The sequence below is a fragment of the Manacus vitellinus genome, unplaced genomic scaffold (genome assembly GCF_001715985.3).
Source record: "Manacus vitellinus isolate BGI_N305 unplaced genomic scaffold, ASM171598v3 scaffold_11_pilon, whole genome shotgun sequence".
Classification (NCBI taxonomy): Eukaryota; Metazoa; Chordata; class Aves; order Passeriformes; family Pipridae; genus Manacus; species Manacus vitellinus.
The window spans coordinates 7,033,451-7,050,391 of NW_021938895.1; the positions used below are offsets into that span (position 1 = coordinate 7,033,451).

The 16,941-nt window shown below is 42.0% G+C and overlaps 1 protein-coding gene across 1 annotated transcript in view; it reads left to right on the forward strand.

Moving 5' to 3' along the window:
• OSR1 (odd-skipped related transcription factor 1) overlaps positions 1-5,557 on the forward strand; it is a 7,888-nt gene extending 2,331 nt beyond the window's left edge. The window contains exons 2-3 of the mRNA XM_008931274.2: positions 3,130-3,822; positions 4,332-5,557. Of these exons, the coding sequence (XP_008929522.1) occupies positions 3,176-3,822; positions 4,332-4,467 (783 nt within the window). The 5' untranslated portion in view covers positions 3,130-3,175 and the 3' untranslated portion in view covers positions 4,468-5,557. The remainder of the gene's footprint in view (positions 1-3,129; positions 3,823-4,331) is intronic.
• The last annotated feature ends 11,384 nt before the right edge of the window (positions 5,558-16,941 follow it).

Below are 16,941 nucleotides of genomic sequence, written 5' to 3' on the forward strand. Positions count from 1 at the left end.
TTTTTTTTTTTTTTTAGGCATATAGAGTAGGTAGAATTTAATCTAGAAGGCTAAGATTACAACGGTCTTAAAACAATGGCAACTGGACAATAGCATTACCGTATCTTCAAACAGGACAAAGGGTAAGAAAGCTGGAGACAGATGTAGTCTTTCAAGTTTATGATCCTATTTTGCAGAGTAAATTTATCTTGGCATGAGTGGGTTTTGTTTCAGTCAGAACACAAGTGATTTGTTCTTAATTACTCACAGAACTACTTTGTGTTAAACAAGAAAAACCCGCACGGTTTTTTGCTATAGGAGAATTCAAATAGAGAGCTCTCGGGGTCTTTTTCTGCTTTTTTTTTTTTTAAAAAAAAAAAAAAGACCTGATAACGATCTGTTTACATGAAGCAGAATTAAAGGTGGAGGTGACACCGAAATCAAAGAAACATCGATCTCTCTGCGGGCAAGCGGGAGACCAGAGAGTTACTGTGCTGTGAAACACGTTTGCTTTGATGTCCCGGAGTGAGGGGGCTTCTTTATAAAATACCCTGCTCTTCATCTGTATTTTTGACTATCCCGGTCGTACAGCGCAGAAGTGTAGTTTACATTTCTGGAAAAGTGCCAAGAAACTTGTAGTAACGTGAAAATTCTGCTCCCACCTCATCCTTTCCTTTTTCTTTTCTTCTCTCTTTTTTATTTTTTTGCCTTGTTCTCTTTCTTTTTATTTTTCATCTTTTTTTTTCCCTCTTGATTTAACAGAACTTCTCTAGCAAAAAAAAACAACAAAAAAAAGGTAGCAAACAAAAAAATTCCGTGAGTGCAATGGATGTTATTATGACCAATTGTATTTCTCCTTGATTTGTGCCCCACTCTTCGTTTGGGGAATTGATTGAAAGAGAATTTTTAAAATGTTATTGATCAAGAATTTGCCCACATTGACATAGCAGATTTTTTGCTTATATGCTTATACATCCTATATTAAATAATTTCTCAGGATATGAAGAAAGAAAGAATTATAAACCCAGAACTTTACTTCATTCGCAATAGCCTATTTCATGCTTGAGATCTAGAGCTACCTAGATAGGAAAATAGACACGGAGCCGCTGTGATGGACAGAAACAGACATTTTCAGGTACCCAGACAAGAGAGTTTTCTGTGCACTTTGTTCTTGGGGTCATTGACTGAGGCATTTGTGCTGTGATGTGGACACACTTAGCACATAGGCAGCACTAACTAAGTAGAAGTATATCTCCTGTAGAAAAACAAAACAGTCTGGTTGGTTCATCAGACTTAAATCGTTTATTAAAAAAAAAAAAAGGAAAAAGAAAGAGAAAAAGGAGAATTGAGAATATAATGTATGTATTTTTCAATCAGTCACTATCCAAAATGCATCCAATTGAAAAAGGAAAAATGACAAAATCTCTTATTCTGGGTCATTGCAATGGAATTCCTCTAAGGTTTGAACCTCTTTTCCTGCTGCTGATTTATGTAAAGCAGTGTGAAAGGTGGACCCAGAGTACAGAGCTGTTCAGAGTAAGCTTCTCGTCTCACACCCTCCCAACCCCAGCTCCTCTGTCCAGGCAATAGCCTACATATAAATCAGATTTGTTTCCCTGCTCTTTAGACCTCTTCCACCACCACTTTCCACTCCCCACCCCCCCCACTTCTAGCCCAGAGGGACAATTGCTGCTCTGCAGTACTTTGCTGGCTCCATTTCTCCAAAGGGGTATTACTCTTCACATGGGCATGAACTGTAGTCTGAGTACTGTGCGGACCCCGACAGGATCTTGCGGGGAACCTACGGTGACTCAGCAGGAAGCCTATAGGGTTCTTAGGAAGACCCTATGTGGATCCTGCAGAAATCCTGCAGCAAACCTGTGAGGATCTTGTGAACATCCTGTGGGGACTTCATGGGGATTCTGCCAGAAAACAGCCCCATTGAAGGCAAATTCCAGAGTTCCTCAGGGCACAAAGTGAGTATAACCTGAGGGCTGTGGAGTGAGGAGGAGGCTCCCTGGGCTGCAGAGAAGGGATGTCTCCAAAAGCCATGGGTGCTCTCTCTCAGCCTCAAAGAGAGGAAGCTACATCCCCACCAATAACCCTCAGGAGGCATCTACTACCAAACAGTTGACAGCAGCAGGGGCTGAATTTTCAGGCAGGGCCAGATATGACTCGCTGCTGCTGCCTTGTAGCATTTTCCCCTCTGCCTTATGGGGTGGGATGGGTAGAGATCTGGCCCAGAGGAGAGGTTGGGGTCTTGGCAGGACCCTGAAACACAGAGCAAAGGGGTGGCACCCAGCCCAGTGAAAGGGTTGTGGCCCTGCAGCTGCTGGGCTGGATGTCCCATGGGAAGGGTCTCTGGAGCCCTTACCTTTTTGCCTTTTGAAGGCTTCTAATTAAGCGATTGCCTAGATTAGGATGTGGGCTTGAAGCCAAGCACTTCCCCTGGGGAGAGCAAATGGCACTTCAGATCCATCACCCAAACTCAGCATTTTCCCATTTCTTTTTGCAGTACACAAGAGGGAATGTTGTTGGCTGGTATTTTCCCCATAATGTTTTTTTCCCTAAAATTATTTTCTTTTTTTGAATGAAGAAAGATATGCAGTTCCAAGCACCCAATTGCCTCCATTGCCTCAGAGGCTTGGCTGAGGCCAGACTGCAAGGAGCCAAACAACCCAGGGGCAGCAAACTCTGCACCCCCTCCCAACATCACCTCAAGAGTCAGGGTTAAAGGCAGTTTTTGTGGAGAGACATAGTGGGCAGTATCCCACTATTTTCTAAAGGCTGAGGTGACCCAGGAAGAGATTTTAAATCACATGGGTGAAGCCCAGGCTTTGTGGGCCAAAATGGCATCTCTTGGTGGTCCCATGCAGAGGATCATTGGAGTCTGCATAGCAAGGGATGCTGTTGAGGGGTGAATGATTGTGGACGGAGTACAACTTTTGTGCATGAGAGAGAGATTGGGAGAGAGAGAACTTGGGGATACGCTTGTAGCCAAGAGCTGGTCAGGCCTCTGTAAGTCCCAGGCAGCCCCCTCCTGTGACTTTGGAAAAGGATGTTAATGAAGAGTAAGTCAGAAATTTCCTCTGCATTTATCTTCATATAAATCTACCTTTCCCTCTTCCCCCTTCCTTCTTTATTTTGCAGATATTTTCCTCCCCTGTTCCCAAGATCCTCCTCCTGAGCGGTCACCATGGGAAGTAAAACCCTTCCAGCCCCCGTGCCTATCCATCCTTCCCTCCAGCTTACCAACTACTCCTTCCTGCAAGCATTCAATGGGCTGCCCGCTGTGCCCTCCGACCACCTCTCCAACCTCTACGGCTTCAGTGCCCTGCACGCTGTGCACCTGCACCAGTGGACTCTGGGGTACCCAGCCATGCACCTGCCCCGCTCCTCCTTCTCCAAAGTGCCCAGTGTCTCAAGCCTGGTGGATGCACGATTCCAGCTGCCAACCTTCCCACTCTTTCCACATGTCATCCAGCCCAAGCAAGAGGCTACCAATGTGACCCTCAAAGCCAAACCCCGCTTTGACTTTGCCAACTTAGCAGTGGCTGCCACACAAGAGGACCACTCTAAACTGGGACAGGCAGACAGTCAGGGCTCACCTGCAGGGCTGGGGTCTTTGCTTGAGGTGACTAAACTCTCTCCAGAGAAGAAACCCACGCGGGGAAGGTTACCGTCCAAAACCAAGAAGGAGTTTGTGTGTAAATTCTGTGGCAGACACTTCACCAAGTCCTACAACCTTTTGATCCATGAAAGAACCCACACAGATGAACGACCCTACACATGTGACATTTGTCACAAGGCCTTCCGAAGACAGGATCACCTGAGGGATCACAGGTAACTATTTTATTTCTCCTTTCCTTTTTTCCTTGTGTGTTTGTACTCTCCCAGTTACCCATCTACATACTACAGTGTTCCCTCTAAGTTTTCCTCTGCCCACTGCTGGTGGAGGAGCTTAGGTAACTCACTTTGGAAGACATACCTCACTCACTCCACAAAACCAACTCTCACAACCTCCTTCTTAGCTTCCACAGAGGTTTTCATGCTCCATTTGCATCTTGTGTCCTCTGCCTTTGGGTTCATCCAGAAGTGTCAGGAAGACATACAGCCTGAGGATCCCAAAGTAAGAGAGAAACTTTTTATCCCTAAGAAAGGTGCCCTATAAGCCTCTGACACCCTCCTCTCCTCTTGCATACACACAGACAGACAATTACCCAAGCGTGGCACGCCAACACTCTCTGTCTCAGCAGTAGGTGTAAAACATCTCCAGCATGTTCTTCCTTGGGTAACTCATTGCTGAGTGTGGCCGGCTATTTCTGATGTCTCAATTGTTTTTCTCTCTCTAGATATATCCATTCTAAAGAAAAGCCTTTTAAGTGTCAAGAATGTGGGAAAGGATTTTGCCAGTCCAGAACACTAGCGGTCCACAAGACACTGCACACGCAAGTAAAGGAACTGAAACCTGCCAAACTTAAGTGTTGAATATCCAACTTCTATGAACTTTTCTTCCCCTTCAGACTTTACACCAAAACCAGAGCAGAAACAAAACTTTCAGGATGGAAGCACTGGACTTTGTGCTTTGTTGTTGTTTGTACTTTAAAAAGGGCAAAATCCGCACCCCTGCAATCCCCCATCCAAGCAATTAACTTCCTAAGTCGTGGGTAAAAAGATTATTTTGAATTTAAAATATACATGAATGATACAGAGAGTGCTAGCTGACTTATGTGGCTTTGATAAACTTTATGCCAAAAGGTGGTGCTCATGTGTTGGACAGGAATCTCTCTCAAGCCAAACGAAACCCCACAAGACACCTCTTCCTAATCCCCCTCCCCCAAAAAAACCCCAAAATCATAGCTTCCAAAAGTATTACTTAAAAAAATCCAACCTCTTATTTTATACTTTTTTTTTGACTGTATAAAGCTTCTTATTTTTACACTTCAGGAAATACAGAGAATTCCAGAAGAAAATTAAGAACTGAAATGGTGGTTTCTCGTCACAGCACCATTAGGACAAGGAGAAGGGCAACTTGCAAATCTCTTTTGCTGGTTTGTTTTCAGAAAAGAAGGAAGATTAATGTTTGGAAATGACCTAATTCTCTCAAGTGGGGAATCCTATCGTGCAGTAGAAAATGCAGACCCACAGGTCCCTGGTGTTCGTGACAGATCAATGTTGATGGGATATGGAGACCTTTTCAATTACTTTGTGGTCTAGTGCGCTGTGAGGAAGTTTGTAACTTGTGGACTTATTTAAAAAAAAAAAAACAGAAGAAAGAAGGAAAGATGGCAGTACATCAGACTGACGGTATGCACAACGTGGTTTTAGTGGTACTTTAAAGTCTTCGTGTGTCCTGGTGTGAGAGAACAAATCTCAACTTGAGAGCATATTTTTTTAAATGCTGGCTTTCTGAACAGTGTATTCAAATTAAGAGACATTCCAATAAGTTTTGTTTATTAAAGAAAAAAAAAGTTGTATGGCTGTTTGGCACTTTATGCTGATTATTGGTAATTGACATTTATCACTGGATTGTGTGTGGTTTTTAAGTATTAAAATAAATTGTTATTTTACAGGCAAATCTTCATGGACTACATATGTGTTCATTTGGTTTCTGGTCTCTTCTGTGGCAAACCCTCTCCTTCAATATTAAGAACCTATTTCTTTTTCATTTTTTTTTTTTTTAGTTAAGTTTCAGTACTTGTTTCTGCCAGTCTTGGAAAGTCTGGATCTTTTCTTTATGCATTAGCTTTACCCCTCCTAATTTTCTTTTCTTTTCCTTTTTTTTTTTTTTTTAGGCTGACAAAAGTAAACAGATCTGCAGAGAGTCAAATAATTTTGCTCCTAGTGAGGAAAAAAAAATCGTCTTGGGTAACTAAATCTTGGGTATTAGCTGATAAGATTAGGTGTCAGAAGTGTTATAAAACAAATCAGATGAGTAATGGGTGAACTGGTGCTGCTCTCAGAGTCTGGAGGCGCTGAGGGGAGAGCCGCCTTCGCACCCCCTTCCCGGCGCTTGTCAGGAGCGGGCATTTTTCAGTCACATCTTCAGCCGGTTCAGCGCTGACTGGGGCGGCCTTTGATTCCCGGCAGCTGTCTTAGATCAGAGATGTTTATTCCACTGCGAAACCTCTTTGGATCGAGACGAGGGAAAGAGTGCTCAGTGTTGGGGGATCCGCCTGAGCCTTTGAAGCGCCTCTTGCCGTCCTTTCTCGTCCCCTCGGCAAACCCTAAACCTTTTTCCTCCTGCCTCAAGTCAGTGCCTCCCCGCGATAAGAAAGCCTCCTTCTTTACAAAATTCGCAAATTAGGGCGGCGACGAGGCCAGAGTGACGCCGGAGCTGCCTGGCTGCTCCTGTGTGGCCGGGGCGCGAATGTTCTGCCGCCAGCAGCTCGGTCCAGTGCGGGTCTTTTCCCCTTTTCCCCTTGCCGCTTTTAGAAATTCTTTCTTTATTTGGTCAAAGAATTCTATCAACGACAGGAGAAAAAGTTGCAATTGTAATTCATTTAATGTAAGGGGAGGGAGGGGAGAAACTTCTCTCCCCTCTTATTTGTTGGACACTCATTCAAGCGCATCGTAACTAACGTAGAGGCACTTGCAGGACGGGCTGCAGACCCACCTCTAACGTGGAAAGGCCCTCGGGGAGCGCGGGATACGAGGTTCTGCCTGTACCCACATCCAGCTCCGGAGGCTGGGAGTATGGGCAGCGTTTGAAGCCGGCTTGCTTTGGCTTTGCTTCCCACCCCGCCACTCACTTCCCAAACCGCGAGAATGCGTTTGGTTTTGCATCTGAAAAAAGGCATCTGAAAAGCAACAAGCGAGGAGTGCAGGGTGAAGTCCGCAATAATCTGCAGGTAGAACGGCCTGGCCCAGCGCGGGAATAGCGCAGGAGGACGCGGAGTCCTGCGCGCCGCTCCGCCGGCGCCTCCTGCAGGGAGCCCCCCTGGAACGAGGAGCATCCCTTCGCGGCGCTAGCTCCGCGCGGCCCACCAGGGCCGGGATGCGCTTGCTCGGCAGCGTTTCTCGGAGGAGATTTGAAGGTGTCGTCCTCCTCACCTCCCCGCTCCTCCACTGGGGGGTTTAGAGGCGTCGCCTTGCCCTCCGTGGAACACGCCGAACGCCCCCGGCCCGCGGCGGGAGGGAGACCCTCGGCTGCCCCCGGCGTGCCCCGCTACCGGGCCAGGGGCACCGCATCCCGCATCCCGCCCCTCGCCGAAGGGGACCCGCAGACCCGATCACTGACACGGCGTTATCGGGCAGCCCAAGGGCTGGATGGTTCATGCTCCACGATGCACTTCTAAAGGGAGATTCAGAGGGAATATCCTCGATGAATTTCCTCGTCCCTCTTGTGTCGCTCCTGGCACCAAATAAAGGAACGGGGATGCTTCCGAGGTTCTGTCGCGGAGAGAGAAAGCTCTATCGCTTGGAATTAGTAGGTTTTCAGAGGTCGTAACTACGAGGCAGAAATCCGAGTCGGGTCCACGGGGAGGGAGGAAGGGACTCCGGGAGAGTCACTCCACCGAGGCTTTCCCACGGTCGCTCCACCGTCTCCTTAACATCGAAAAACTGAAACACCCGTGGCGAGGTAAGAAACCGTGTCAGTTACTGGTTCCTGGGAACCTTTATAACTGCGAGGTCGCGAGGGTGGACAAACCACTTTTCCCAGCTGGACATGAGAAGCATTTTATTTGTAAGGCTGAAACCTGGCGATCTGACTGCAAAGAATTTCTTTGGACCTGCATTTTTATGTGCAGTTAAAAAGAAAAAAAAAGCACCAGAATTTACATAATTGGAAATACAGATGTATTAAAACTACGTGGGCATACGGAGCACAGGATGCACACACAACCTCTTAATGCCATTTGTACTACACTAATACGTGTGTGTATTTCCTCCTCCCAGAAGGCCACTTTCGCTCTGGTGCAAACAAAGGCTATCTATCTGGTCACGCTCTCAGCTGCACTGGGGAACAGTTCGCCTGTTCTCTCCACTGTTTTGAAATTTGCTAGGCAGTATCAATCCAGGGATTCCAAGGAAAGCAAAGTAGAGATGAAATCATGACAGTCAAAAGAGATAACTCGTACTAACCCCCAAAATAAATGAAAGGAATTAGATGGGAAATGTGCCTTTTGAATCAGGATCACAAATAATTTAAATGATTAATTACCTTCCCTTTCTTTTTTTTTTTCGTTCTTTTCTATCTTTGCATGTGTTTTAATCTGACATTTGTACAGTGAATAAAACTTACTTATGCCTCTGTCTGCCAACTGAGAACTGATTCTGTTTTCACAGTTGCTTTAAATTTTGCATTTTCATCATAAAAACATTACTGAATGGGAACTTGCAAGAGTCAAAAACTGGACACCTGACTCTAGTTGCCTCTTCCTGCAAGATTTATGAGGGAAATGCAGATTTTTTTTAAATTATTTTTTTAATTATTCTTTTTAACCATTTCCAGTTCAGAAGGAAAATGTAAAGATGTGTTGGCACATCTCTCTCTCTTTCCTGCCTTTTGCATTCCAGTCATTCTTTTTCTGCCCATAAACTGTTACTACTCCACGAGAACCTGATTCTGCACAGCCTACTCAGCCTATTTTTTTGTTGGATGCAGGAAGAAATCCTGTCAGATGGGGTCTTCAGTGTACACTCATGAAACAGAGCAAAAGCGTCTCTGAGAATGTGCACTGGAACAGCAAATAGTTACTTTTCAGCTGTGGATTGCATGTGCCTCTGAAAAGGGGACCACAAATCATTAGGTTTTTAAAAGTTTTGTATGAGTTGTATATTAATCCCAGTTTCCCGAGGGATGGATTAATCCCAGCTTCCCAGTTGTGTGGCTACAGACAATATGGATGGGTTTAGGGGCAGGGGAAAAGGGAGATGGGTAAAGGAGGGGGAAATTAAAAAGATATATCACAGGAATACATGGCCTGAGTGGTGAGGAGCCGTAAGTACTTAAGTTTCAATACCTTCTCTATCTCTGTCACCACATGTGATCTGAAGCAAATCACTTCAGCTCCCTGTTCTGGTTTCTTCATCTGTAAATTGGGGGTAATTCTGCTGATTTTGCTCCCAAAAGACCAGGTACACTGATGTAGAAACTTCTGCTCAACTCTCAGTAGTGAAAGGAGAAACTCTAATTCGTACCTGGGCAGCTGAAAGCAGGGGCTGATCTGGGAGATCTAATGGAGTGTGCAAGACAAATTTATATTCACGTGTAATTCTTTTCCAGCCCTGGCAGTTTTGCTGAGAGATGGAGTCCTAGAGTCCAGTATGCTTTTCTTCTCTACATTCCTATCCAGTGACTACACAGGAGGAATGGCATGGGCCAAATTCATCCCTGGTGGGACTCCAATGACATCAGTCATCTTTATAGGAGTTTTTTGAATGAAGTCAATTGGGTTTTACAAGGACTGAGTTTGGCCACATATGTGTTTAACTGCTCAGAGAGCTGCAGTGAAGGAAGCTTCCCTTGACTTAGGAAGAATCACTTCTGATCTGAGTCTGGGAGACACAAGCAAAGCCATTGACTTGTTTTGCATAGTCAGGTTCACCTTATTTAAACTCAAGGAGCAGCAGAAGTATTCTCAGCATCCAGTAGAACTTCAGAAAACCAGCAACCTAGCTGCCTCAAAATGTTCATAGCTTTTGATGACACACTGTATTTGTCTGTGTGGCTCAATTCAGCATCGTGCCACGGATACCCAGAAGACATGTTTACATGACACAGGGCAGCACCCTGTGGGTATACTGGCAGGAGGCCTGTGAGCAGAACAGTGGCTTCAACACAATGCTCTGCTGGGGCTGTTTGGCTCTGTCTTTTATCAGACCTAGCTGTTCCAGGGTCTCCATCATGCTCATATGTCTCTGCCACTTCCAGTCCACATTTCCCTCACCACTGCTCTCTGGGGCCGCAATGTTCCACTGCCAATTACACCTGATGAGAACATGATAAATCACTAAAGAGGTACATTCTGTTTTCCACCTGTGACTTAGCTGCTGATGCTGACTCCCCCTGCACCTTATGCTTGTGCTTTATTGGAGTCCGATATTACACCAAGCATATACAAAAGTTTATATTAGCATTATGGTTCCTGAGTCAGTGGCTATTGAAAAATAAAACAAATCAACAGACTGATCAGTGTCAGTGCTTATCAAGTTTGTCTACAGAGCTTGTCACCACTAATCAGTTAAATTATTTGCAACATCTATTCATTCTGTATTCTTATTGTATCTTCTAAGGAACAAGTTAACTTGAACAGCTAGAGAACTGTATTGCTAAGTCCGAGTAGCACAACGTGTGTTCTGCTCATATGAGGTACCTCAGCTATTTCACAAGGGATGAATGTCATGTCTCTTTTCCTGTTTTTTAACTTACCTTCTGTCTTTACTGGGTCTTTGGGTGATGGGACTTACATTTAATTTTTAGTATTTTTACGTTATATGTGTAGAATAATGAAATGTGAATTTATGGGCTTGTTCATCTCTTTTACAGCAACTTGACTTGGCTGAATCAAGTGGAGCTATTCTAGTTTTAAAGCAGAAGTTGTGAATTAGACCTAGTGATGGTTTTGCTGCAGCCACAAAATCCATGTTACTGAGACCCACTATCACATTTTGTCACTATTTAATTTTCCTAAGTTTAATTTTATCAATTTGTCTTCTGTCTCTATTTCATACTAAGGATAAACTGAGGAGAGAAAAAAAAAGAAATTGTTATGGACTTTTCAACAGCCTGTACTAGAGACCTGATACTCAGTTTTCCTCTTTTGTATTTTCTTCTTCAATCCCTATTTCTCAGGTAATGTTGTGTCCTTTTTTCCTCCCCCATCACATTTGTTAATACTCCTTCTCATCTTTTTGCTTCCTTAGTGTTGTTAGAGTTCTTGCCTGCCCATCTCATTTCTCAATTTGTGTTTCTGCCTCTTATTCATCTCTGTTTTAATCTGCCTACATGATGCTGCAACTGTTTTATTTGTCACATCAATGGACTTATTCTATTTTAATCTGGACTTCTTTTTGCTACCCTTTGGCCTTCTGCATCAAGCTCAACTTAATGTCTTCCAGAATGAAACTCAACACAAACCTGTCTTTTTCCAAGTTTCTGAATTAATTAATCTCTTCACCCTCTTGCTTTCTTCGCTTGTTTCAAACAACCTCATAATTTCCACTCTTCTCTCATCACGACACCTCTTCTTTTTCTGGCCTTTTGGTTTCTAACTGGGGCTGCTCAAATCACATGTTATGGGTGAATGACTAGTCTATTTAACAACATTTTTTTCCATTGAAGAATTGTCCAGACACAACACGGCTTTCTTCCAAATGTATGTGAAAATATTTCAGTTTATATATGTCTTTTAAATTCTTTTGAGGCTTACTCTTTATCTATTCATTCTCCAGGAGTTCAGTACCAGTCTAAAAAACATGTCTCAGGTACATTTTCAGAGAACAGAGGAGAAACTTCCCATTAAGGAAATATTTAAGTAGGTAAAAGCAGATCTCATCTAAAGTTATATTAGATAGGAGAGGTCTGTATGCTTAATGCCACCCTTAGGGAGTAACTCCATACTGATGAGTGTGTTCATGATCCTGCTGTCCTTCCTCACCTGCCGCAGACCTTGAGGCTGGTCAGAGACACATCCAGAAGAAGGACTACACTGCACGCCAGAGAATGAGGAAGGATGGCAACAATAAACACCTATACAGGGCTGTAGGACTCTTCCTCTGCTCAGGAAAATTCTTTTTCAGGCTCTTCCATCCTTTATTATTTGAATTCTCAAACCTTAAGAATAACAGCTCTCCATGGTTCTTCTCAAAGTTACTCTTACCTGGTTGTCTCTGCTGTGTGCAGTGAGCACTGCAGCCTCATGCTGGTGCCTCTTCCAGTCTGGCATTCAGCTGGTCTCACTGGGGTATGTTCAGTGGTTAATGTGGTTGGCCATACTGTCATGAGGCTTTAAGGATACTTTTTTTTCCTGTGGGTAGAGTTTCATTTTAACTAAACATGGTGACAGGACAGCTAATTTTTATTTTAAATTTGCTTGATCTGAACTTTACCAACATTCCTTATTGTACACAAGATAATTTTTTTCCACTTCAAATGGGAAATTTTGCTTTATGAATGAAACTATATTGTCCATTGGCTTACAGGTTCTTCTGTCCCTCTGTTTCTTCGCACACATAGAACATGGCTGATGAAATTGTTCTTGAAAGGGACATGAAAAATAACATTGTCTGTGGCAGAAGGAGAAATCACAGACCATCGAGAATGTGCCACTTCCCACCACTTCCCTTCAAACTGTCAGTCAATTGTTTTGGTGCCTATTGTGTACTTCTTTTTGCCTTCTTCCTTAAAATGTACTTCTCTGGGAAAACAACTTTTCTAGCACTTTAGAAACATCTCTGTCTTTCACCGACCCTCAAGTGCGTGGCTGGCTGTCCAGGGAGTTACTGGATACTACTGGTATGCCAAATTTACTCTGTGGTGAAGGCTGCCCTGAACAGCTCTGAGCACAGTGTTGGCTGCTGGTCTTAGCAACCAATAAATAATTAAGAAGCTGGATATTTGATAATCCTTAAAGAAGAAAGACTCATCCAACCCTCTACTGTTCATTTCTTCATTAGCACAGACATAGAGTCAGACCGAGGACTGGTTTTCTCTTGAGCTTTTATTTGGTGACCACTTGGACATGGCTTAGGAAACAGTGTCTCTGTAGAAGTTGGGAAATGTTTATTTTCAACTGTTTATTTCCCTCGGTGGATTAATAAGTTTATTTCAAAGTGCTGCAAAAATGAAACCTAGATTTTCAAAATGGGGAAGGAGGAACATTCATAGTGACACAGTGTTTTCATCAAACTCCCTTTTTCATGCACCCCAAAAGAAATGTTTAAATGAATGGCTTGGTTTCCTTAACTTTCCAATGTACTTAATCAAATATGCAAACTATATAAAAGATAATATTAGAAATTACCTCTGTTAGGGAAAATGGAAGGGGAAATCAGATAGAGTCAGTAATGTCCCAAAACAGAACCTTTCTACTGAGCTGGTATCAGCTTGATTATCGCATTATGGAAACAAAACTAAGTTCCTGCAAAGGCTTTACTCAGTATAAAAGAGTCAGCAAGGAAGACTCAGTGGTTTGGTGTCACTTGCTCAGAATCCTTGTGATCCACAAAGTCTCCCGCTCTTTTCCTCTGACACAGAGTTCAAGTTTTAAACTAGGTTTAAGACTCGTCTTGTTTAGTGAGGTCTTCTATTACCTTCCAGGTGGGGATTTTGTGTCTTCTGAGTTTGGGGAAAATATCTATTATACAGTTATCATGTCCTAGGTGGATGGAACATACTGGCCTGTTCTGGGATGCAGTAGGCAAGTTCCCCTCAGTAGCAATCTAGCAAAAGTAGAATGAACATGGATAAAATTGATCATGAGGATAAAACTGTCATTACTGCTGGCAGTCCTGTGAGAGCAATGAGATGCATCAGAAGGGACTGAACAGTGAACAAGAGAACAAGCCCCTCCGGTGGGCATGCCAGTGAGCATGCAATCCCATGGCCAAGTAAAGAGGCAGAAAAGCTGGATACAAGTCTGTCTGGCACTGGCATATTTCTCAGACCTATTTCTGCCACTGTAGAGAATATGCAAGACGAAAGACCAAGAGAGGCTTGGCTAAACCTGGATGTGTGAGCAGGGACTTGAAAGTCAGAATTCCAAAGTCAAACTTCTAAACTTAAGTAAGCACCAAACTCATGGTGTCTCAGTTTTCAGAGATACAAAGTGCCAGAAAGTCTCAACTGAAGTCTTTGTTGGTTGCAAGTGCTTAGCACTCACAGCATTGATTTTGGCACTTAAATTCAAGATTACTAGTTGACTTTAGTAGGGTACCCAGTTTATAAATCACTCCTTGCATTTGGCCCAGTGTTTGTAGATCTCCAGATGGAGAAGAGTGTGACCCAAAGGTGGATTTGGCAACTCCAATATGCTTTAGGTCAAACATCTGTAGAGAACATGTGTCTGATTTCCTTACAACTTCATTGTTTCAGTAGATGGTGTATTCAATGCAATGTTATATCTGCTACTGAAATAGCTGAATGCAAATACCAGGAACCTCTGGGAAATTTTAGTTAATAGGAAAATAATCTAAAACAAATTCATCCAGTTATACAGCCAGGAGAAAAGAAATGAAAATAAAAGAAATTACTGATCCAACCAAGTAGGCACAGAAATGAAACCCCTTTAGGATTTTCTTTTTAGTTTCTCCAACTTCCATTAGTTTAATGAGCAAACTAGGTCAGCAGCCCAGTCTGGTTTTGAATAAACAAATGCCATAGACTCACTAATGTTAAAGTGTCCAGGCATTCAGCATCATTTGCTGCTCTGCTGAGGGAGCTGTGGCACAGCAACTCTTTATTTGGCTCTAATCCTAATTCAGACATTCAGCCCTATGAGTCAATGTAACACAACTGCTGTAATGAATCCTCAACTGTAGAGAAAGCAAGATGCAGTATTACAAAATGTCAATTAGCCCCATTTTCAAACTGGGGTAAGAGAAGTGATATAAACTGCATTTTGTTCCTACATTTGGATCTTATGCTGATAAAATACTGGGAGGTCAACCTGAGGCATAGAAAGTTTTGTATCTCACTGTCATTAAATATTGATATAGTTTCTTGTACATTTCAATAACTTCAATAGTGAAATGTTGTAGAATCAAAAGAAAGCTCTCAGATGCTGTTTCCCCCATATGCTGTCTCTTGTTTTGAGGAAGGAAAGTTTATTTATTGTTTTAACTGGTTATCAAAGATCTCAGTGGCCCACAAACTGATAGAAGTGCTTCATACAAATAGTATTTTTTTCTCACGTGGTGGGTGGAAATCTCCATGGGGAGATTTCACTCCCTAGCTCCCTCTTTTTTTTTTTTTTTTTTTTGTGTCAAGATACAAAGGAAGAAAAAATGCAAATAAACACATTTGACTTAGTATAGCCATAAATGCCTTGGGTTTAGATCTAATAAAGGCTGTTTTCCTGATCCGGAGTAAAGAATTTATTAGAGAACAACTTCTTGGAACACAGGTAAGACATTTTACATAACAGATTGAAAGGGAACAATTTACAAAAAGTTCAAATATTAAAAAGTTTTCAGAAGAAAAATTTGCATATTTATATACATGAAAATACATCACATAAATGAAAAAAATATGCAGAAATATAAATTTAGGGTGAAATTATTCACTTTATGGGGATATTTGAATAGTATTTAAAACAGTGTAGTATTTCTTCTGCCTGTGTTGTAGGTATACAAAGGAACTTTAAAACTTATCCTGAATTCATAACCTGTCTCTCTGCTTTTGATTAAAAAAAGTAATTATTGGGCACTGAAAAGTGGTTAAGACATGCTAAGTCTGGCTCCTGAATTCCAAAATATTGTGTATCCATCCTGTTTTGTTTTTTTTTTTTTTTATGTTGTTGCTGTCAGAAGCAAGAGTTACCAAATTGTGTTGAGAATATGTGCCACTCTTGAAATTGGCACTGCTGAGGGCAGTAATTCCTGCCTGAATATGCATGTATGAATAGGTGCATGCATGGCTCCTTGGTTGCTGTCATGTACCATTTCATGACCTGTGGGGAACTTCTTGTCTAGATGGTGGTGTTACAGTTTTTCTCAATTATTTAAGGTAGAGTTTTATGAGTTTTTGGATGTTGGGAAGGATTAATCCCTCAAAATGCTGACAAACTAATTGAGGGAAGTAATTTGAGGTTTAAACCTTCTACCTTTTCTGCTGATATGAAGGGAGGATTGATTTGCTGAAAGGAAATTTACTACAAAATGGGAATTGCCGTTAAGATAGTGAGTTGGTTGTACTGAAGACTTGACCACTTTCTGGTATAGGCTACTTCATAATATTTCAAATTGAGAACCTTTTCTTTTTTTCATTTCTTTTTAATCTCTTTGCCATGAAAAGAGTTCATGGTGACAATTTAACAGTCATATATCTGCCTACTTGAACTCATTTTTTTAGATAGCGTGTCTCTTGAAGAGACACCAAAATCAACAGCATTTGTGATCTAGGATTTGAATTAGAAAATTAATCAAAGCCCTTAAATCAAACCAACCACTGTTTTTACTTAGCACTGATGTTTCTATACGCACAGCATATCAAACCACACACTGTGTTGTTTGGTATTTAGGTCTGTAACTTAGATACACCAATCTGTAACCAAAGTTTGGCAAAAGTTGAGAAAATAAAAATATATTCAGAATATTTGTTTAAAGTATAATACAAAATTAGTCAAATTAATGAACAAATATTTGCTATATGAGAGTATTATAGTGTTTATGTTGTCCAGATGATCTTTGCTACGTAAATTGTTTATGGACAGACAATATTTATTTTTCAAACTATCATTGGCTGGACTGGTTGTCTGGCAGTGTTCCATTTTCCTGATTAGATGTGTGAGTAGTATTTCCAATTGATATTTTTGCAATTCTGGGTTCTACAAATACTCACATATCTATCCTTTAAATGTGGTGTCTGCATTTACTGTGCCAGTAAAATTCATGGAAATTGTGGCTTAAAGATATTAATTAATGAAAAAAACAAAGGAACATTTCTATTCAAAATGAATTGCAGTGTTTTCCCCAGACTAACGCACAGACATCCCTTCTCTGGTAATAGAGAACGCAGATACTTATAAAGAAATAAATATACATAAATAAAGCAATTGAATTTTATTTCCTGCTTGCAAACTGTGTGTGGGTGGCAGTTTATTCTCTTCTCTTATTCCAACTGGGTTAGATTCAAGTTGGACTTGAACATAGTTTGCATGTTGCCCTTTTCCTTGTGAAACTTGGGAGCCTGTGGAAAGGGGTCATTCGGCAGGAGGAAGTGTAGTGTTTAGAGTTAGACTTTGCAATAGTGGTGAAGCTTAACTTATTGTATTCATATGGTGGCTGGATGGTGCTTGG